Source organism: Pelecanus crispus, chromosome 1 (genome assembly GCF_030463565.1).
Source record: "Pelecanus crispus isolate bPelCri1 chromosome 1, bPelCri1.pri, whole genome shotgun sequence".
In the NCBI taxonomy this organism is placed as follows: Eukaryota; Metazoa; Chordata; class Aves; order Pelecaniformes; family Pelecanidae; genus Pelecanus; species Pelecanus crispus.
In genome coordinates this window covers 75,029,020-75,052,001 of record NC_134643.1, presented here as the reverse complement: position 1 = coordinate 75,052,001, position 22,982 = coordinate 75,029,020, and the positions used below count along the sequence as shown (strand labels likewise).

The following is a 22,982-nucleotide window of genomic DNA, read 5'->3' as shown; positions in this document are numbered from 1 at the left end:
CCCCGCTCCGATGTGCCGCCCACCAAGCGGGTGGCCGCCCTGCCCGGTGGTGAGGGCTCCGTCACGGGCCGCTGGAGGCGCGGGGCCCCCTCGGTGAGGCGGGCGCTCCCTGCCTGTCGTGCCCGCCGCTGGTGTTCGGGTGGCAGGTGCTGAAACGGCCGGTGTAAATATATCTCCCTGCTCTTGGTTTGGCTTTTTTTTTTTTTCTTTCTGAATGATTTTTTTTTTCTTAAGGTGCCTTCTCAGGGTTTTATGGCTGGATGGGGGATTTTTACCACTGCTAAGATGATACACCATGCTTGTGCAATTATTCTTAGTTTTATTCCCTAATTTTAAGGGTTCTGTGTTCGATAATGCTCTGTTAACATCACTCACTTCTTGAAGTTGGGACGGAAGAGCTTTAATTCGGAGGCTGGATAGAAGGCAGGGTAAGAAAGCTTCCGGTGCTGGGACACCGATTTAAATCTGTGTGGGGTGGAAAGTGGCGCTGGTTACTAACCTGTCTGTTTTAGGCACGGCCAGCCTGTATGTGCTTAGAGGCCTCTTTTTCCCCAGTAGTGGGCTATTTAGAAAAGGCTGTAATGGGATGAATTCACAGGAATTCAGCTGTTTCTACAGTAAGGTAAAACTGCCTGATAGCAAGATGCTTCCACTTGCCTTTTGTTCCCTGTGGTTTATGAGTTCATCATTATTCAGTTTCTTTGGAGCTGCGTTTTTGAGGAATCAAATGGTAATTGGAGGCCTTTGTTGGCAGTGGTGGTATAGGATCAATTATAAGCTATGCTGAGCTACTTCCTTTAGAGACAGGAGCTGAATTAAAGACTCTTCCCACTCCTTGGATAAGAAAATGGCATATGTTTCCTGAGCTATCGGCCTAGTGATATTTGTGAGGATTCTGTTTATGGGGGGCGTAGAAGTAGCACGTTGTGTTTACAGTGTGTCTGTGCCATAGCTACCGATTTTTCTGAATGTCCCTAGTTGCCATGTACTTTGGGGAGTAACTCGAATTATGTGGGTGACCTGAACACTGCTGAGTTATCTTATACAGTAATAAACCTCTTTCTGAAGTGTGGGCCTTTAACTTATTTGTAATTATAACCTCTTTCTGGCAAAGTCAGTGTTTTTTTCATGCATTCTTTTTTATATATATTTTCCCCCCCATTTATAGGAATGCAATAATATATTTATTGTGTTAGCATCAGCTCATAGTGAGGCTCCACTGAATGTGTTCCCTTTCACCTTCCCTCAGATTTGGCTCCCATGTATATAACAAATAGTTCAGAATTCAACAAGGGTAAGAGAATATCAAGTTTCTTGAGTTTTGTATTATTAGCATATAATACAACAAAGAATGTTGTTCAAAAAATTAGCCAATAAATAGAATTCTAAGTTCATCTCACTGATGGTGTAGTCAAAACCAGTCTTCCTTCTCTGAACCAAACTACCTTTCTACTTCCTCCTAGAAGATCCTATAGGTGTCATGGTGGCTACTTTTCTAAGGGGCACAATGTAATTTGCTCAGACTTTTCTGTAAATTAGTCTGTGAAGAGATGAAAAAAAAAAAAAAAAAGAGATAGGTTGAAGGTAGGTGAATGACTGGTCTATATTAGACCATGACTCATGTAGAAAATTTATGACTTGGTCAAAATTCACTTGGTTTCTTTTAGAAGGCTGGCGAGCTATAGCCTTAGGAATTGGTTGTGAGTTGGTATCTGTCCCTTTTGCAGATGGGAAAAAGTGTGTTGTCATCTAGTTGGGCATATTTATATAGGCAGATTAAATGAACCAGTACTTAAACTGTTATAGTAACACCTCCTATATTAATGAAGAATCTCTTGCAGTAAATTTCTACCAAGTTTAGAAGGATTACTTGTAAAATAATTTTTATTTTTTTTTATTTATTTTATTTTATTAGTGACAGTTGCTTGGTTAAATAAGGTCCCCTAAGGATAACATTCTCTTAATCTCCAAAGATGACAGCTGTTGCAGGTAATCCAGAATTAGTATTCAATATGTTCATTTTGCTATCTTTTAGCTAACAGACACAATAACCTGATGTTATTGATTGTTATTTATATGAATTTAATGTATGCAGAAAGGAGTTTGTGGGGTCTATGTTGTTATGCTTCAGATTTGAAGAAAAATTTCTTTTACTGGATAACTTTTTGTTTCTTAGATAAAAACTAAAACAAAAGCAGGTTTGTCAAGGAAATTATTTGGTTTTCAGTATTTTGAAAATATGCTTCATATTCTAAGATACTTTCAACTTTTTCCTGCTGAGTAATAGCGGGCATTTAGGAAGGCATATGTCCCCATTTTGTGCCATTTGTAACGAGGATATCTTTTTCCATATCATATGTTTTTGCTTCTATAAGCAGATTATCATATCTGCTATGCGTGGACCAAAATCTCTTATTTTGAGGGGTGAGGAGGGAGGAAGATATTTCTTACGCTGTTCTGACCTGGCTCTGAAGTGTTGATATGCGCTTGGCATGCTGTGGTATGTGTTAATTATTCTTCTAAACCCTGGGGACTGGATTCTAGAACACAATCAGTAATTCACACAGATGCATATAAGGATGTAAAGAGGCAAATTCCTGCCAAAAATTCACTAACATAACCCAAGCTTTGGGTGAGTATTTGCTTCGGATTTTTTAGATCTGAAGAATGGCTTGTGTTCACAAAAGCTTTTGTCCTCTGTGTTCAAACCTTGATGTTCAGCAGATCCTCTGGGGTTCTGCGTAAAAGGGAGATCTGAGTGCATGAAATGCAGCTTTTTGCTAATGTCCCTATTTCCATTTTTACTTGCTGAGATTATTGTTGCTTCTCACAGGTAAATGCTTTCTATTAAAAATGTTCTGATGGTGTGCTCACCTTGGAATTGGCTGGAATTCTTGTTGTCTTTGTAACACAGCAGCTTTAATATCAGGGCAGATGCACTATGCTTTTCACTGCTTAACATGCATCTGTGGAAGAGAAAATAATTTCAAGTGTTTCTCTGGAGAGGCACTGCTGCTGAGAAACTGGCTTGTGATATATTTTTTTTTCTCTATTAATCAACGCAGGCAGTGATAGTGTTGCATATCTCTTGTACACCATATTGGAGATGACAACTTACAGTATACCTGTGTATATGTGACCTACTAATATAAGAAATGCATTGTTAAGCCTTGCTAAGTATTTTTACATGGTGTATATGATATTAGATGCTATAATCTTATCAGTGGGCCTGTCAGGCTGTCTGTTTCTCTAGATGCTTTTGGTTTGTGTTTAATTTTGATTGTTCTCAATCAACAAATGAAATAAAAGATCCTTTAAGACTGGGATTAGCATGTTACTGTAGTCTCTATTCTGCCTTCACGTTGCTTTTCCCTTCAGTGCTAGAGGAGGTACTGGTTTCCATTGAAAATGAACTGCAGGCAGTGGAGATGCAGATTCAGGAGCTTGTGGATAAACAGCAGGAGCTCATTCAAAAGAAGATGAGGGTAAAGAGTCTGATAAAGCAGTCCACAGGAGACTTGGAGGCAAGTGGAAGTAAAGATGCCGAAACCTCAGCCGAGTCATGGAACAAAAAAGGTTTGCAGAGTCAAATTCAAATATTCTAATACAGAAGTAAACTAATTCCTTAGGGGAAAAATGTGTTTATACAGTTTTGTTTGGATAATGATAGTGCCCTTTTTAATTTTGTTCAGCTGGGTGGCCTGCCATCTTAATTACACAGGGTAATGTTTGTACTTAACTCCCTGGACATTCCTAAATACTAATCTGAGTTCTGGGCAGAATTATCGCAAGAATGGCCTGTTATAACTACTTTTATTCTTTTCTTGTTGTAAAGTCACAACTTGGTTTGATTTTCTGTAAGAATGCCAATGATATATTGCAATACTTATATTCCCTGTTTATTTATGTTCTAAAAATAATTGCTCTTTATCTCTTCAGGATTTGATAGTAGCAGTCTTGCACTCTCAAAGTTACTTCTTGCTGTCTTTGTATTTCTTCTTGCTTGAGTGGGTAGGACACTGGTTGTGTCTGCCATCGGTTATGTAGTCTTACTGTCTTACCAAATTATGCAAATTAGGTGGATGCTGACTGCCAAAAATAACATAGAATACCTTAGTATGGTAGAGTTAGTCCAAGTGGCAAGTGCCCTGTGGTGGTGTGAGGGCTGCTGTTCTTTTGGAAGTGCTGTCTCTCAAGTTGAACATTAACTGAAGTCCTGAATAGCTGGTGGGTCTTGACCATGTTATGCCTAGCCAATTCAATTCAGATCTTTTTATTTTTTTCCCCCGTCCGCTTTTACTTCACTTGCAATTTGGAAATGCATTATTAGTTTCTGCCTATATCTATTGTATGCATTCTCTTTTCTTTCTTTTTTAAAAATAAAATTAATTTTGGAGTCTAATCCATATTTGTCTGTGTTTGAGAAAAGTGTTATGCATATGTAAGAATACTGATACTTGGTAATTGCAAATTTATGCTATTGAACAAATTGATTTGTTGGTGACTTTGTCCCTAATTCTCTCCTCCTATGCTTTGAAAACTAACATCTTTGCAATCAGATGCTGTGTACATTTTGAATAAGAACAGTAGCTAAATTTGGTCCCAGTACAAAGCTCACTGAAGTCAGTGGGAGGGTTTTCTTGGTTTCAGAGAACCTTGGATCTTGGCTGTGATCTCTGTAAATTAGGAAGAATGTCACCTCAAGTCCCAAAATTAATTCTTGCATTGCATGCAGTGTACCCTGGAGTTTCCACAGTTTTTCTGCATTTTAGTTTTAATAATATGAAAATGGTTACTGTGCTTCCTGATGCATCTGAAATCTAAGTTTTTACAGTATTATCTCTTTAAATGATGCAGTCTTTAGCTCTTTATTGAAGAAAGTAAAAAACTGTTATAAGTACGTTGGGGTGATTATTTTGGGGAAGATTAAACTCCCCCCCCCCCCCCCCCTTTTCTTTTTATTAAATGCTTATTATCTCTGGAATATACGGAAAAAATGCTAGCCCTGCCTTTATTATACTATTTGCAATCATTGCATTTGTATGAGGGAAGCATTTGGGCAACATAGTAGTGAGGCTTTTGTAGGGCTTAGTGTCTGGGTTAATTTATTTTCAGGGTGGGCTTCTCATTTCCATTTAATTTTGGACTAATCAGTTAACTTGATCATTAGCACTTTGAAGTTCTACATCTGCTTGTGAGTTTTTAGCAGTAGTTCACATTTACTTGCAATGAGAGCCTTTAGTCTGGAGGTGGATTGTGTTTACATTTCACAGGGTTTTCAAAGGTCCACCTTAGAAATTAGTTTATACAGACTCAGGTTGTGTGTAGATTTTTGTGTGCCGTTAACTGAATCTTTGAACACTTTACCACATCTAAAATTGTATTGCTTCCAGATTTAGTTATTGTATATGCAAATTGCCCTTCCTTCTTATATTTTAACAAACTTGGTTATGAAATGTGTGTGGGTTTTTTTTTTTTTTCCTTAACAGATTTTCCATGGTATGAGAAGATAAAAACTGCACTGCAGAACAAGTTTAAACTCCAGAAGTTTAGGTCCTTGCAACTTGAAACAGTAAATGCTGCAATGGCGGGAAAGGATATATTTCTTGTCATGCCTACAGGTGGTGGAAAGAGCCTTTGCTATCAGTTACCAGCTGTCTGTTCTGATGGTACGTAAGGGAAGATAAGGTCATATAGAAACAACTGGATTTACTTTCTCCCTTTTATAGTTATTTGGAGAATGAACGCTATATTGGTATCTAATACCACGGTATGGGGAAAAAAGAACAAAGGTATGAGAGGAAGATTTACTAGAAATACTTGCTTTGCTCTCTTACTTTATTTTCTCTGAAGGAGCAATAGCAGCTTTAAAATGAATGTGCCTTTTAGATGTGATTTAGATTTAAATAATTTATCTAGTTCCTCTCAGTGTGTTAAGTTATTAAACACTGAAAGAATTTAAGGAGTTTGTCACTATTTTTTTTTTCTTTCTTTCTCTTTTAATTCAATATACAGACTATAAATTATCGAAGTATGGATATCTGTTACTTGTCTGTTCCACTCTAAAGTTTTAGCTTTAGATTATTTGGGAGAGACTTTACGTATTAATTTTTAAAAATAAGTATCCAGTTCTAGTTTTTAAGCTTTTATTTTGAAAAAATAACCCATCCAATTACATGGAAGTTTACTTATTTACAAAGACCAAATTTACCAATACCTAGCATTGCTTAGTTGTGTGGTAAATTAGCACCTCATGACACAGATGTGAATCCAACTTTCTTTGTTTTGTATATTAGTTCTTATACTCTGTTGCAGCTCAGTTGTTTGTGGTCTAGATTCTAAGAGAAGGTGCATATCACAGGCAGTATCCCTTTGTGTCCTAGCACTCATTTATCAGCTATCTAGGATGGGGATCTGCCACTGTGTATGAAGCTTAAGCTCATGCTTGGCAGTTCCTGCAGAAAAGGGCTGATGCATTAGTAAAAAGTATGAGAGGAGATATTTGTGACATCTGAAGTATTCAGTTTGCACAATGATTGATGGTTACAGGTTTCACGCTTGTGATATGTCCTTTGATATCACTTATGGAAGATCAGCTCATGGTTTTGGAACAGCTTGGTATTTCTGCAACTCTACTAAATGCCTCAAGCAGTAAGGTATGTTTAACTGCCAGGTCTTCATGGTTTTTCTTGTGTATGTGCCGGCATCTTGCCTCTGTGTATGTTATTTATGAATACTGAATGAATGGCACAGTTTTATCACCTAATGCCATTCTGCCAAAAATATCTTGCAAGCTACATGCTGTGAAATGGATAATGTGAATATGTATCTTGCATTCTTGTTTTAATGCAAGAACACATGTAAACCAACACCTTTCATGGAATAAATAGATTTCATGGGGCTATTTAGAGGATGTGAAGTACCTTTGGCTGGTGTGTGTTGCAGATTTTTACTTGGTTTCTAGCCTGAAGAGAAGATTGGAGTAGGTGATTTTTGTCCACTAGTAATATATTGAGCAGTGCAGGCTTTTCATATAATTATTTATCTTACTCTAGGATGGTAAGCTCTTTGATCCAGAGGCCAAGAAGTAACTTATTTCCCAGACTGTTATTAGTCAGTTGCTTTTTACAGTGAAATATATTTTCCTGACTACCAGGAGGCCGTGGTCATTAACTTGCACGACACTGGGTTTGATAGGTTAGTAGCTTGATGCAATGTGCCAAACTTGGAGCCTGCTTTGAGGTAGAGCACTTTGAAAACTCAGTAATAAAGTCTACGGTTGTGTGTAAGAAATTATTTTACACTTGCAGTACCACAGGCATATTTGGTACATTATAGTTCATTGGGAAAATACTGATGCCATGTGATGAAGCAAAGACAAGTATTCGATAGTTTGCTTGTTCAAAGTTCTGTGACAGAGTTTTGAAGGATTAAAATTAACATTTTATATAACGATCTTCTACCAAGACTTATAGTAGTGGTAAATACTGTGTAACAGTGTATCAGTCTCTGTTAATTACCCCTTATGTTTTGTTAGTAATGTGTTAAGAATCTTAGCCCTAAGCAACTTCAGTGTGTTATCCTAGTTTGTTAGCCCCTGATTTCTCTTTTTGTTTTGAACAGGAACATGTGAAGTGGGTTCATACCGAAATGCTAAACAGAAATTCACAACTGAAGCTCATTTATGTGACCCCGGAGAAGATTGCAAAAAGCAAAATGTTCATGTCAAAGCTAGAGAAAGCTTATCAAGCAGGGTGTCTGTCTCGCATCGCTGTAGATGAGGTCCATTGCTGTAGTCAATGGGGCCATGACTTCAGGCCTGGTATGCTCATTAGAAATCCAATCCAGGTTGCAGTGTTATTCAGGCATCAGTAAATAGTGAGTTAGGCCTGAAATAAAGCCAGCTGCTTTCTTCATGTGTTAAGTAAATATTAGTGTACGGCAAGTACCTGTGTTAGCTCAAGGACTTTAAATTTAATTCAAAAATTACTATATCCTTATCCAGGAGCTAAGTTCCTGCAAATGGGGGCAATTTCAATGTAGATTTTGCTGTCAGTATTCTGAAAAACTCCTAATTCAGTTTACTTGAATTGGAGCGTAATAAAATGAAAGTTTTCGGTTGCCATCTTTAATATGGACAATAGAGTCGTCTTTACTGCTATGTGAAAAAGTGTCATTCTGTACGCTGCTCCCTAACACTCTGGGTGACAGAGGTAGAGCATTATATTTTAATAGCTTCTAAAGCTAGTTGAAACAAATGCCCTTGACTTGCAGGGAAAGAAAGTGTACTTCAGTCTGTTTCCTGTCTTGCCAGTTGTAGAAGACTGTTATGTACTGGTTACTGTTTCTTTGCCTTTGAAAGAAAACTTTATTTGAAGCAATAGTAATTGTAAAGTCAACCTTTGCAGTTTTGTTAAAAAGTGATGTCTGAGCAAAGAGCCATGCCAGTTAAACAGGCAACATGGAATTTGGATGTGTATCTCTGGCTGCATGTCTGTTCTAAGGCAGCAACTGATTGTCAGCACTGAGCCTTTAAAATCTTTCCTTAGTACAGTCTGGTCTATGTATCCAAATTCCACACTGCTTGTTTATCAGAAAAGCTGCATTTACTGAAAAGCTGTTGGTAAAAACAGACCTGCAAAATAACCTGTATGTTGGTTAATGTGATGCTACTTACATTTTTCTAACTTCTTAAGAACTTCTATTTCAATATGTTTTGCCTTCTTAATTGTGGCTGCTTCTGTAAAATTCAATTAGAAGAGAAAGCATCTCTTTTGATAAGTGCAACCTCCTTATTACTTCATTTGGATGCATAAATTAGTTCAGTGGTAAATTGATCAGTAATAACATTTATTACAGTATTACCTCATTGAATGCTATCTACATGAATATCTTTTTTTTAACTTTGGATCTGTGGTTTGAGAAATCTTTTTCTTTCCCCTTTTTGTTTTTTTGCTTAGACTACAAGTCTCTTGGTATCTTGAAAAGACAGTTTCCCAATACTCCCTTAATTGGATTGACAGCAACTGCCACAAATCATGTTTTAAAGGATGCTCAGAGTATTTTGCACGTTCAGAAGTGCATTACCTTTACTGCTTCTTTCAACCGGCCCAATCTTTACTATGAGGTATGTCTTATTACCTGTTTGTTTGACTGCATCACAATCACATTATCTTCTGTAAGTTACCACTGATGAATTTTAGAATAGATTTTCAATTATACATTTTAATAATAGATAGCTTTTCAACTGAATGATGGTGTTCTTTCATGACTTCATCTTGCTGAACTTGCTGTCATCTGCAGAGAAACTTGGGCTGCTCTGTCTTTGTGAGCAAGGCTTCGCAGATAGGACTGTGTACAGGGGAGAGGTAGGTAGCAGGCTCAGACTGCTACAACCTGTTGGAAAATATGTCATATGATGACAGAAAGTTGTGAATTATTGCATTGTACTGTATTTTCAGTTTGGCCGCAGGTTCTTTCATTGTTCTTCATGGGAAAACTTGTGATTTTGGTTTGGTGTGGGGTTTTTTTTCTTTTTAATGGACTTTTGAGATGTAATCTGACTGGACACAAAGAGAATGTAGTAATTTTGGTTAAATGACAGAACAGTTGTGTTTATTGTAATGGAAGAAGTAGAATAATAGGATTGTTTGACAGACTGTGTGCCTGCTTGAAGAACTCTCTGGCATGTGTATATTATATTTTTGAGGTTCGGCATAAGCCTTCGAATAATGAAGATTTCATTGAGGACATAGTTAAGATCATTAATGGAAGATACAAAGGACTGTCAGGTAAAAAGTGTTAATAAAAAAAAAAGGAATGTTATTTTATAATCTTAAGCATTACAGGGATGTTTTCAAGTGATCCTGAAATGTGTAGAGAAATTCTACCTTCATCATACATTAAACATCCAACATTAAAAGAAATGAAATTTAGTAAGATCTGTACCTTGAATAATTACTCTTTTTATTCATGTTTAAATGTCTTTACAGTTTACTTCCATCTTCTGAAGCATTGAAATATAAAGTTGATGTATATAAAACAATGTTTACATAGATAAGAATAATAGCAATTTTTAAGATTATAAAAAGGCACAAAAAAGGTTATCTATATGTTCTTAAATTGTGCATATGTCATTTGTTATCTATGTGTCAGGATAGTTACCATCTTTAACACTTCTTTTTCACATTTGATCATCAGATTCATGTGTTATTCAATGCCCGGAGTGGGTGTGTGGTGGGGTGAATTGTGCTTTTGTGATAAAAGCAGAACTGTAGAAGTTGAACTTTGTGTAGTCCATAAATTATGTAGTGCAAATAAAGAGGAGAGCCATATTGCAAAGGCAACAGAACCCAATTTTCTGGAGCAGCAGTCTGTTCCCGTCTCTGCTCTGGAACTCTGTGGCTGTGATGAGCAGCTTCCCGAGTACAAGCTGTGCTAAGATGATCATAAATTACATAGCTTTGTCTGTAATCCTTGACTTCACCCAGACTGACTAATGACAAAAAGCAGATTTATCTGAAACCTCAGGTGAGATGTCATAGATGTCATAAGAAACAGCACTCCTTTACATAAGCATTAATAACCATTGTTGTCCTTGAACATTAATAGAATACTTCCATGATTACGTGGATTGGGACCTGTATTTTCTCTTTAGCTTACAAGTCAAAGCTGATAATTGAAGTTCCATTCATGGCTACCAATCCTGCAGACTGAATAGGCACAAAGATCATTTACTGGGTTTTATTTATTTATTTTTAAGTTAATAAAACTTTCAAAGTTGTTTTTAAGAGTTGGGGATTGTTTGGTTTTTTTAAAAACATTACAATAATTCATCTTTCACATTTGTGCAGGAATTGTTTACTGTTTTTCTCAGAAGGATTCTGAGCAAGTTACTGTGAGTTTGCAGAAACTGGGAATCAAGGCAGGGACTTACCATGCAAACATGGATGCTAAGTATAAGACCAAAGTTCATAAAGGATGGGCAGCAAATCAAATCCAGGTTAAGTAGATTCTTTTCATAGACTTATGTCTCATTTAAACAAATTGTGTTTTGGTACCTTGATGGTTTCTTGATCTTATTTCAGGTTGTAGTGGCGACTGTTGCTTTTGGCATGGGAATTGATAAACCTGATGTGAGGTTTGTAATTCATCATTCTATGAGCAAATCCATGGAGAACTACTACCAAGAGAGTGGACGTGCAGGTATTGTAGGAAATGGCTTTTGCAAAGTAGCCATTTACATACCTTAAACCAATAAAATTGTACTTCAATTTCAGTCATCTGTGCAAAGCCTGTTGCCTTTGAGACCAGTTCCAAAGTGTGTAATGCCACTCTGCCTCTGTAAAGAGGCTTTAAAGCAAATGCGAACTATATTAATGATCTCAGGCCTCTCTACTGCGGTGTAGCAAAGAATAAGTACCTAGCCCTTTACTCAGCATTTTGGTAATTACTTGATTTTTGTGACATCTGTGGCTTACCAGAATAATGTCATAACATAATGTCATGACATTGACTGATCAAAGGTATGTTACAGAAAGGAGTATTTTTTTTTCTTTGCATAGCAACTGGGATGCATGATTTACTCAGATTGTCTCTAGATGATGTCTTATCTCTGTATGAATTTCAGTGGATACAGAAATACAAGTAAGATGGGGAGTCTGGAGCAGGGAATTTCAAGGATTGATCAATGTATAGCAGCACTAAATAGTTGTTCTGGCTTAAAAAAAGGTTTTGTGGTGTTTTGTTTTGGGTTTGGGTTTTTTGACCTTGGGCATTATTACTTTTTCAAAGACAGATTTGAATCTGTGTGGAGGAAAGCCTTTTAAGGACCCTGAGGGACAATTGGTTGAGATTTTAACTATGGCTGTATGATAGAAATTGGCCTTAATGCTGGCCTAAGAAATACAAGTCATCAAAGTTTGTGGGAGTTCGCATCTGCTTACGCTAGAGAGACAAGGGCTGTATAGGTGCTGAAATAGTTATTTCAGAATGTTTATCAACTTGAGGTGATTAGAGGAAGCTTTTGTGTGCTGCTTTTTCATAACTCGATTTAAATGAGATTCTTTGGGTGGGGGGGTGGTGGATTACTTAAGCACTGCTATTCATTTGCCTGAACATACTACTTAGCTTATGAAGCCTCCCTTGTCCCCCTTGACTGCCCACCCAAATGAAGTAGTTTCTTTCTGTTATATGTTAAACTTTTTAAAAGTTTAGGTTTTTGAGACCTTTTCTGCTCTCTGGATCTTGTAAACAGCAGGAGGGCACCCATCAGCACATCGTTCAGAGGGGTGGGCAATGGGAAGGAAGAGATGATCGAAGTTCAGCTATAGAAGACACAGTTGGTTTTGAGTGGAATATTTTGTTAAATCATACCTAATTCTTTCTTTATTTATTGCCATTAATACCTAATAAGGTATTTGAAGCTCACAATGTCTTTTAATCAAGTAAGAATTAGGCTTCAAGATGTATTTGGCTAGGATTTTCCAAGAGGTGTTAGGGTGAGAAAATGGTGATTTCACTAACTTTCCATATGACATTAATATTTGATTTTAGTTGTTGAAGAGTAAAAATCTTCATTGTGTAGTACTTTCAGTTTGCTTGATTCTGTAGTTGTAGAAGACTGATCTAAATCTATTTTATTTCTAGTCTGTATCATGCTATGTTCTTTTGGCTAATATGTTATACTTGGTATTATGTTACAGTCATGAACTCTCTATATAGGGGCTGCAGAAGCCCATGCAGATAAGAATGGAATTTGTACCAGAAAATGCTATATAAAAGTAAATCTCTTCTAAAGTTTAAAGTCTAAATATTTTGTTTGTTTTAATGCATTGCAGGTAGAGATGACCAAAAAGCTGATTGCATTTTGTATTACGGTTTTGGAGATATATTCAGAATCAGCTCAATGGTAGTGATGGAAAATGTAGGGCAAGAGAAGCTGTATGATATGGTGTCTTACTGCCAGAATATGAACATGTGAGTTACTGTGGTGGCTTGGTTGCTTAGTTTTTAAATGCTTAGGCTACTTTCGTTGGGGTTTAGAGGGTATTTTAAAAAAAGGCACTGAACATCCCCCCCCCCCCCCCCCAAACCAACAACAAAACAAAAAACCCCACCCCAAACACTACCATTGTAACAGAATCTTGAGTTTGGAGTTTGTGGTTTGGCTGCTCAGTATGTGTACTCTTGCACATAATTGAACGTTGGTGTGTTGCTTGCCAGCTTCAGGATAAAGTTCTGGAAGCAGTTCTGTTGAGATAAAATATCTGTCAACAAACAGTGTTTGGATTTCAAATCCCATTCAGAGCAAATAGCTGGAATGCTTTGGTTTTTACTCTAAGGTACTAGTGTTTCATGGCCATACAGGAATCTGCATGTCTTTAATGCTTCCTCTGCTGCACTGAGCTGTGTTGAATACTTCATGGAAAACACTTGTATCTATGTTGTGGACAACTCATGCATTTGGTATAGCCTTTCTTGGCCTCAGTCTGAGAATTAGTTCATATTGTTACGATTTTTCATTCTATTGGAATTGCAGATTATATTTACTTTTCTGCTTTAACCAAACTGTTCCTACAACAGTGTTTAGTATTGCTGAAAGCTACTAGTTACTCCTATTAGTGTAACTGACAGAGAATACTGTCTCACAGCGTTTCTTTTCTGATTTTTCCTGAGATAATTCTTCATGCTTGTTTTGAGATATGAGCTGACCCAGGGGACCTTCTTTTTGCCACTTTCATGATTTATGACACAGGTGTATACATTTATATTCTATAGTCCCTCTTTGCTTTCTGTTCTTTCAGGTGTCGCCGAGTCCTCATAGCCCATCATTTTGATGAAGTATGGGATTCTGCAAACTGCAACAGAATGTGTGATAACTGCTGTAGAGAGAACTGTAAGTAAATTGTTTTTATAACCACAGACAGAGAACATGGAGAAGGTTGGCTTAAAGAAATACCTAGTTTAGACAAACTGAGCAACTTCTGTAAAGTGTGCTTGTAATACTGCCTGTTTCCAAGGTTCAGCTTCTGTTACGAACATCAGTTTTTGGTGGCTTAGTGTTGCCAAATTCAGGGTGGTTAGCAGGATACTTCCTGGTTTGGCTTTTTGCCTGAGGCCAAACACTTTGGTATTTTTCAGGCTCAGCTGTTCACCTGTTCCCAAAAGTGAAGCTGGGGCAAGGGGGAGATTGGCTTACCTGTTTTAAAAAGATTGTGGTATGTGTTGGGTTTTGTTTCAGAATTCTTTTTTGGGTGTGAAAGCTTTATTTTGAGAAGGAGCCTCTTGCTCTCTGCATGACAAACTATTCACACTTAGGGTCTGAGAAGGCACAGTTTGCACATGTCCTTTTACAATTTGCCTGGTAAAATCTCTGAGGATTTCAGTGCTGCGTGCTCATGAGACGTACCTGTGTCAGGTCTGTGCATGACAGTTGTGCAGAACAACTGAGCACACTAATTCAGGATTTTGCCATGTGTTAGCCCTAACAGCACAATGTCTGTCTAGTGTGTGCTCTTCCTTTGGAAGCAAGTTGGGATCATAAGAGGGAAGGCATATGGGCCAGGCGTAGAGGGAAGCTGGGAGACGAGCTGAAACAAGACCTGCTGCACGGTAAAGGAGGATGGTTTCAGCAGAATGCTGTTCTGGGACATAAGTTCTTTTGCTGCTTTGCCTCGGCAGTGTTGGGTAGCTAGCTTAAACTACGCTTTCATGGGTGATCATTGGCTGCTTTAACTGTCATTTTTGGTACCCATCCAGAAAGCTGTAAGACTCTGAAGATGCACAAAGTATCTGTTGCTGCACTTACTAAGTGAGAACTGTGGTTTAGACGTAGGAAATCCCATACAAAGCTAGAAAGCTCTGAAAAGAGTGCTGAGAAAAAGTTCATCTTGGGCATCTCTCTTGGACACACAAAACTACCTTAAATTACTTTGAGTAACAGGTGAATTCTTGTAATATGTGGAAAATACCATCTTCTCATATCTGTTGCGAAGCATTTGGATAATGTAGTGATCAGCACTTGAAAAACTTAGGAACAACTCTGTATTCAAAGCTGTTCTCATGACCAGACTTTATTTCCCAGTACATTTTTTGGGCAAAACAAAGATATTTAACCTTTTTTTTTTTTCTTTATACAGTTAATCATATCTATGTAATGAAACTGTTCTGTAAAATCATGCAAGTAACAATGTCTTATTATCTTCTAGTTGGACATAGGGCTTTAGTTGAAATTTATACTGGGATCAGGGGTTGAGAAGAGTATGGAGCTTAGGACCCAAGACTTACAGGAGCTGTGTGATGAAGTATAGTTGAAATATATCTTGTTTACTTCTGGTTTACCCCCAGGGCCTTTTGATAGATAAGCAAGGTCTGAGGAAACCTAGCAGTAGTGCTAGTTTTTCAGTACTTAATTCTCAGTGTTGGAGGCGGCAGTTGGGGTAATTCTATGTGATGATCCGATCATGCAGTAGAAGCACAATCCTTATGTGCTACATGGATGTGTTAGTGCTTGGAATAATTAGTCATGATGAAGTTAATTTGTATAATGAAATTAATACTTTTCTTCTGTCTCATTTTGTCCGTGTCTTGAGAGAAGAAATGTCTTGCTTATATTCTTCAACTCCTCTTTGCTCTCTATTCTTTCCATAATAAATATTATGGGTGAGGAAAAGGAATCCAGCAGCAGAGTAACATAGTAGCTACCTTACAAATTTTATGCTTTGTAGATGCCTCTCTGAAATGATTTGTGTGGTTTGTAACATTAAATACATGTAAAAATGTTTGCAGGATTGCAGTTCTAATAATGAAGTAGAAAGATAAATGTAAGTTTGAGTACAAATACATCCTAATTTGACAGAGGGAAAGTTACGACTTTATTTGTTAAAAGTTACAGCTTTATTTGTTATACATATAAAAGTGCATATATATGTATAGACCTAATGTATATATGGATACTATCTAAATAGCTATAAATAACTTGTTTAAATATTACTTCACTTTTATTTGTAGCGTGTGAGAAAATGGATATAACAGGATACTGCAGGGATCTAATCAAGATACTCGAGCAAGCTGAAAACATGAGTGAGAAACTCACCCCACTGAAATTAATTGATGCATGGTCTGGGAAAGGTGTATCAAAATTCAGGGTGGCTGAAGTTACTCCACCAAAGCACCCTCGAGAGGAACTGGAGAGAATTATTGCTCATTTACTACTGCAGCAGTATCTGAAGTAAGTAAGATGACTGCTTTTTTTTTTTTTTAACATCTAGTAGTCATTTTTCTTTACTCTCATGTTAATTCTGAATAATAATAATGGATACATTTTGTAATCTCATTTTTAGCCTTTATTTCAGATGTATTTAAGAAAACCTTGAAAGATTACTATATTTCTACTTCAAAATGTTAAAACAAAAGCTGGAGGAACATTTGAAATGCTGCCTCTCTTGCAATTTTAAAAAGCAGAGGTCTTCTGTATTCAGGTTGAACCTTTAAATCTGCAACAGGCTTCATTTTGGAGAAGTCTGCTATTTATATGGAGTCTCATTTACATTCCATGGCTAAACAAAGCAACTGGGGTTGCCCAGATGAAGTCTAAGTCAGGACAGGCTGGCTAATGTGGAAAGTGGTACTTGGAAACTTTAAGAAAGCATAGTGAAGATAACAACAGTGCTTCTTTTGTAACCTGGCTGTGTGGTATGTGGTTTGTCTTTTCATATAGTTTTAGAAGTTCCAAGAATATGTACAAGCCAAATATCTAATACCTTTATTTTTGTCTTAAATTGTTTTTAGCATCTGTTTGTACAGCTGACTTTTTACACTCTTAAGAGGGTGAGCAGATGACTTACTACATCTTTTTTCCTCATTTTCCTCCATGTATTCCAACAGATTGACGTACGTGTGTGTGTGTGTGTAAAGGTCCACAAACTGACCTATGTTAAGTGTTGGCCAGACTCGTTCTAAATTGAGTGACTATCCACTTTAATAGATAAAGCAGAATCAAGCTGCTATTTGGAACGTCCATCAGAAGGGTTAATGTGTCCCATTTTTGACCTGCATGGTCTAGCCTGTCTTTGTCTCCAGCCTTCCTTTATAACACTGATTTAATTTATGCAGAGAAGACTTCAGCTTCACGGCATTTGCTACAATATCCTACCTGAAGATAGGACCAAAAGCAAGTCTGCTGAAAAATGAGGCACATGTCATCACTATACAAGCAATAATAAACAAGAAAAGTGTTTACAAGGTATTTATATCTGTACTGACTTGCTATATAGATATCTTCTCCATTATAGTTTATTTTAATAATTTGGTATCTGCTCAATATATTTTTTCATAGTAGTGCAATCAACAGGATTTAAAATAGATCTCATTATGTTCTCTCTTGTGGGAACACTGAAAAAGAAGGAAAACAATGTTAGAATTTTAATAGAGTTGTTTATAACTTACAGGACAAACCATCTCAATCTTCGAATTTGAAAGGAAGCAGAGAAAATGCTCAGACTATTTCAAAGACTGTCCGAGATTCAGCAGTGAAGAATTCACAGCACCATAAACGGTCTGCCTGTGGTTCTAACTTAAAAGCAAAGAAGCTTAAACTTCAGGCAGATGAAGATGACCAACCAGTAATTCTTGACTGAGTTTCACAGACTACATTTAGGATCTAATCATGTTTGCTTCTCTATGGACAATGCAGTGTGTAAGTTCAGTTTGTGTTTTAGTAACGGTGGGTTTTGTGCATTTTTTTAATAAAAAAAAAAAACCAACAGGGAAACAAGTATCTTTAAAACCCTCAAATCTAGAAAAAGTCTAATAGTCAAGGAAAAAATGCTTCATATCAAAACAACTGGTGCATATCTTATGATACAGCAGTGTCTACAAAATGTAAATAATTACCATATTGCCTTTTTAAATTTTTTGGAAGCATAGTGTATAGTAACACTATTGCAGAATCATGCAGGCTGGAAGGGACTTCCAGAGATCATCTAGTCCAATGTCCTGTTCAAAGCAGGTCCAGTTGGAACAGGGTGCTCAGGGCTGTGTCCAGTTAAGTTTTGACTGTCTCCAAGGGCAGAGATTCCACAACCCCTCTCAGTACCTGTTCCAGTATTTGACTATCTTCATGACCGAAAAAAGGATATTTCTTAGAGCTAATTGTTTTCTCCTGTGCTACAACTTGTCTGTTGCCTCTTGTCCTATCACTGTGTTCTTCTGAGAAGAGTCTGGTCCCATTGCTGCTATGCTCTTCCATTACGTAGTTGTAAGACAACAGCAAGATCACAACAATCACTCTGCCTCCACCTGGCTTTCTTCTTTTTTTGATCTGGAAGAAATAAGAGTTTTCCACTTCTCCTCTCTGAGCACTTAGGCAGCTTGGTAGCCCTCTGCTAGACTCAAGCCAGTCTATCAGTGTGTTTCTCTTACTGGGAAGTGCACAACTTAACCCAGCATTCTAGCTGTAATCCCACAAGTGAATGCCCAGAAAGAGTCATTTCCCCCAAACTGCTGGTTACATTCTTGTTATTATAGTCTACTATGCAGTTGTTGGCTGGTGTTGCAAAGGCACACTGCTGATTCACATTCAGCTTGTTATCTAACGGGAACCTGGACCCTTTTCTGCAAAGCTACTTTCTGACCAGTCCAGCCCCAGCCTGTACTGTTGCATGGTGTTACTCCATCCCAGGTGCAGGACTTTGCTTTTGCCTTTAACTTGGTGGTCCCTGTCAGCCCTTGTGTCCAGCCTGTCTAGGTCCCTCTGAGTAGCAGACCTGCTTTCCAGTGTATCAACAGCACTCCCAGCCTTGGTATCATCTGCACACTGGCTGGAGTGCACTACATCCCTGTATCCAGATTGTTAGTGAAGACCCTAAATTATTTTGGCCCCAGTATTAGCTGTGAGCATTGTCACTAGTAAATGGTCACCAGTTGGATGTCGTACCACAGATCCCAATTCTTTGAACCAGCTGGTCCAGACAACTTTCTACCTACCTTGTACATTTATCCAGTCTATATCTCACTGGTATTTTTAGCTGTAAGGAAATTAGCAAGGCTTTTGACATGATCTCCTGTAAAGTCAAGGTATACAACAACTGCCTGTGCAAATAACAGAGGTAAGATATCTCAGTCAATCTGGTTGATCAGGTATGCTTTGCTTCTGGTAGATCTAGCTGGCTGTTCCCAATCACCTACATGTGTCTGAAAATGTCTTCTGGGAGTATTTGCTCCTTAAGTTTTCTGGGGGCTGAGATGAAGCTGACTGGCATGTAACTCCTTAGACCCTCCTTTTTGCAGATGGGCGAGATACTTGCCTTTTCCCAGTTGTCAGGAACTTCCCCAGTCTCCAGGTCCTTTTAGAAGTGAGTCTTGCACTGACCTCAGCTAGCTTCCTCAGCACCCTTCAGTGCAGCCCATCCAGTCCTGTGGATTTGTGTATGGCAAATTGGCTTAAGTGTTCTATAACTCCACCTTCCTCTACTGCTTTACTCCCACGGACTGTTAGTAGGCTTGGAGACCTGGCAGGTCTGAGGGCAAACCTTACCAGTAAAAATGAGGCAAAAACTGGGTTGAGTACCTCAGTCTTTTCCATGTCCTGTGTCACTAGCTCCTCTACCCCTCTGACCAGTTGGACCATACTTCCTTTACCCTTCCTTTTACTGCTAAGGTACTTGGAGAAGCTCCTCTTACTGCTTTTCACACCCTTTAGCTAGTTCCACCTCCAGCTGAGCACTGACTTTTCTAACTCCCTTCCTCCGTGCTCAGGCAATGTCTCTGTCTGTTCTGGATATCTTGTGCCTTCTGCCTCCTTTTTGTGTTTGAGCTAGCTGAGTTCCCTGTTCACTGGTGCTGGCCTTCTGCCAGGCTTGCTCTACCTTCTGCACATAGGAATAGACTATTTGTGTTTTGAGGAGATTGTGTTTTGGAAATCAAGCAGCTCTCCTGAGCCCCTCTGCCTTCCAGGGCAGTCTTCTAAGGGTTCTGACAAGTACATCCCTGAACAAGCTGAAATCTGCTCTCCTGAGGTCCAGGGTAGTGGTTCTACTATGTCTTCCTCACGTCTCTGTTGAGTTTAAAATCCTGAATCAGTCAGTCACTGAGCAACATCTGGGATCTGGGCACCTAGTAAGAAACAAACTTGTTGATGTCTCCAAGTCAGGTTGGCAACGAGGGCCTCTGTCCCCTGTGGGAGGGATTCTCTGGTAATTTTCATCTTCCTTTTCTTCATTGTGTGAACACTTGGCTCAGGTTCAGCTGGCATTGATGCATCCCTTGGTGGAGTCGTCATCCTCGTCTTTCTCGGGGCACTGTACCTACTCTGCAAGGGCAGAGGTGCAGGTGGAAAAGGAGCCCTTTTGTGTTGCTGGAAGCAAGAGGCTTCCAGCTTTCCCTCCTGTGGGAGTCTCCATCCACGGCTCCTGTGAGGGTGGTCTCAAGGTTTTCCCTCCTTTGCAGCACAGGACTCGGGTGGTCCTTAGCTCTGCAGAGTCTCTGTGAAGACCCTGTCGCCTCCTGTTCCTCCTCCTGGCTGCTACGCAGGCTGCTCGCCGCCTCCTGCAGCTCCTTCACCCAGCAACTCGGCACTGCAACCAGAGCACAGCTCCCACCGGTGAGGCTGCTGTCGCCAGCCCCAGGGGGAGACATCGGACAGCTGGAGATGTGGGCTGCTGCAGCACCCTTCCTCTGGAGCCGGCTGTGGGTCGAAGCCTCTGCTGTGCCAGGGGCGGTTGTTCTAGCCCATGTAGATGTCACTGTCACTGCAGGTTGGAGGATGTGGCCTGTTTCTGCAATACTTACACCTACTACAGCATATTTGAATACCTGAGTGTACTTTAGAGAAGAATTTCAACAGGGCATTGTTACAGCATTGCACCACTACTGACTTGCAGAGATTTTTTTTGTGAAATATTATGTGTATTTATCCCTCTAAAATATATCTGTTGCTCTTAGAACTGGATTTCTCTAGCTTGTTACTCAAATAAAAAATTACCACTTCTGTGCTTTTCAGAAGTACCTGAATTTATGTTTAAAAACAAGACAACTTTTCTTGATCTCAGCTCTTCCCTTTGTAAGTTATACTTTAGTTGGGAAATTCAGAAAAAATGCCACTCAATACTTCTCTCTCTTCATTTTTCCCCTCCTTCCCCTGTTGAATTGGCTTATATTCCAACAACAGATCTGTATTCTAATTAGAAATGAATCTGGTTATCCTAAGAACTACTCTTCTCCTCGATTAGCACTAGAACGTGATTGCATTGAAAGTTGCATACTTTAAGCCCTGAATGTGGGCTACATTAAACTTAATCTTTGGGAGGATTCTGAATTCTAGTGTCTTAACTTTGCTACTCCACTTACCCACTTATGTTGTTCTTGTTTGTGGAAATGGAAAAGAGAAAGCAACTATAGGAGAGTATTACTGCTTGCCTGTGGCTTGAAGTAGTGTCTCTCGACCATTTTACAGAGCAGCCTGTCTCTTTTGACTTGCCTGCGATTCCTTTCATATAACATCCTGGTTTTGTGAAGGTAAGAAAGAGCCAGCGCTTACTGCTGCAAATGTTCTTACATTACCTCATCCTGCAAAGCTGAGTAGCTGATGGCAATTAAATACCTGTCTGGGTGAACACTGAGCATGTTTCTCCATCATACACAGGTTTAATGCAAGCTTAGCCAAAACTGTGATAGTCGAAAGAAAGATGGTAAGAATCACTCAGAATTACAAAGTGAGAGTAGAACAGAAGACAGAAGTTGTTTTCTAGATGTTGCACAAGTAGTGGGAATTTGATAATTCAGAAATTACAGTAGAATTTTAATTTTGAAGCTTGAAATTAGATTGAAACTGATTTTTTTTTTTTGCTAGAAAGGCAGAAAAATTGTATTTCAAGCTGTCAGGACCCGAGATTGAACATGGGAAGACCTTAGTGCACTAGGTGCAAAGGGATAGACAACAAAAAGAATGCTTGAGCTATTACCTTGATGACACATGAGCTGCTACTGAAATCCCAGTGTTTGGTAGCCAGTAAGGCCTTTTGCTGCTGCTGCTGCAAACTTGGTGCTTTTGGTTCCACTTGCATTTGTCAGAGTTGGGAGCAAGAGTAGCTGCCTTGAGGGAAAAGGCCTGAAGAGCAGCTCTGTCCACACTCTCAGTTCCCAAGTGGGAACAACTTCTGGGCTTTGGTTTTCTTTACGCTTAACCTTTAAGCAGTGCTTAATCTCAGAAACACTGGTGTTATGGTTATGCTATTTATTAAAAAAAAAAAATCTTTGAACCATGTGAAAGTTACAAGTAAGAGCAAGTGGTCCTTTCCTTGCTCCTCAGGGTTCTGGATTTCCCCTCTAGAAGAGGATGTATATTGAGCCCCTAATTCCAGGACTGTAAAAGGCAACCCAGAATCACGGAACAGCCCAAGTGTGAAGGGACCGTGAAAGATCTGGTCCAGCCTCCTGTGGGAAGCAGAGCCTAGACAAGGTCATCAGCACCCTCTCCAGTTGTGTCTTGAAAACCTCCTGTGACGAGGGCTCTGCTGCTGCCACCCTGTAGAGGTTGTGCTGGTGACTCATTGTTCTCACTATGAAAACATTTGTTCTTATGTTGAAATAAACCTGAAGGAGTGCTCGGAGAGTTCAGAACTGCTGATGTTTTTCAGTACAGGCAGGTGTCAGGGGATGTTAAAAGCCTCAGTTCTTTTGCAGCAGAGGGCTTGGTATAGGCTGTTTTCCATTCCTAGTTTTCCCACTCAAGAAGTACTTACAGTTATATAATCAATATCCTCTGAAATCAGTTGTTGAAAGCGCAGCAACATTGTTTTATTTCCTCAGTCCTACCTTCTGCATTGTGTAATTACGCACAACAAAGTCTTTTTCTTTCCATGCCTAACCCAGCTGGCAATGCAGGACACTGCACCCTGCTAGCTGAACCGCAGCCATTCTGCACTAAGGGTCGCAATCTCTTTCCTCAGCAATCTCTATGGAGTGAAGAAAATCTTCAGCTA

General features: G+C 38.8%; 1 protein-coding gene across 5 annotated transcripts; it reads left to right on the top strand.

The window, feature by feature from the left end:
• The first annotated feature begins 186 nt into the window (after positions 1-186).
• Positions 187-21,424, top strand: RECQL (RecQ like helicase). 5 transcript variants are annotated; one of them, XM_075707144.1, is made up of 15 exons: positions 187-428; positions 1,916-1,989; positions 3,379-3,576; positions 5,490-5,669; positions 6,550-6,656; positions 7,624-7,822; positions 8,961-9,127; positions 9,710-9,791; positions 10,854-11,002; positions 11,088-11,205; positions 12,840-12,978; positions 13,806-13,897; positions 16,012-16,231; positions 17,116-17,245; positions 17,451-17,955. In XM_075707144.1, the coding sequence occupies exons 2-15, from the start codon at positions 1,974-1,976 to the stop codon at positions 17,637-17,639; spliced, it is 1,986 nt and encodes a 661-aa protein (XP_075563259.1). In that variant the 5' UTR covers positions 187-428; positions 1,916-1,973; the 3' UTR covers positions 17,640-17,955. The 5 variants fall into 5 exon arrangements, 3 of the variants coding, with proteins under 3 accessions (XP_075563259.1, XP_075563246.1, XP_075563263.1); XR_012830923.1 differs by lacking the exons at positions 187-428; positions 1,916-1,989 and adding exons at positions 2,001-2,500; positions 20,454-21,424 and having other exon boundaries at positions 17,451-17,698; XR_012830922.1 differs by lacking the exons at positions 187-428; positions 1,916-1,989 and adding exons at positions 2,001-2,500; positions 20,449-21,424 and having other exon boundaries at positions 17,451-17,698.
• Positions 21,425-22,982: the final 1,558 nt, after the last annotated feature.

Coding starts and splice junctions, on each gene's coding strand:
- RECQL (XM_075707131.1), top strand. Junction 5,670..6,549: donor ACCAGCTGTCTGTTCTGATG/GTACGTAAGGGA, acceptor TGATGGTTACAG/GTTTCACGCTTGTGATATGT. Junction 9,792..10,853: donor AAGATACAAAGGACTGTCAG/GTAAAAAGTGTT, acceptor ACATTTGTGCAG/GAATTGTTTACTGTTTTTCT.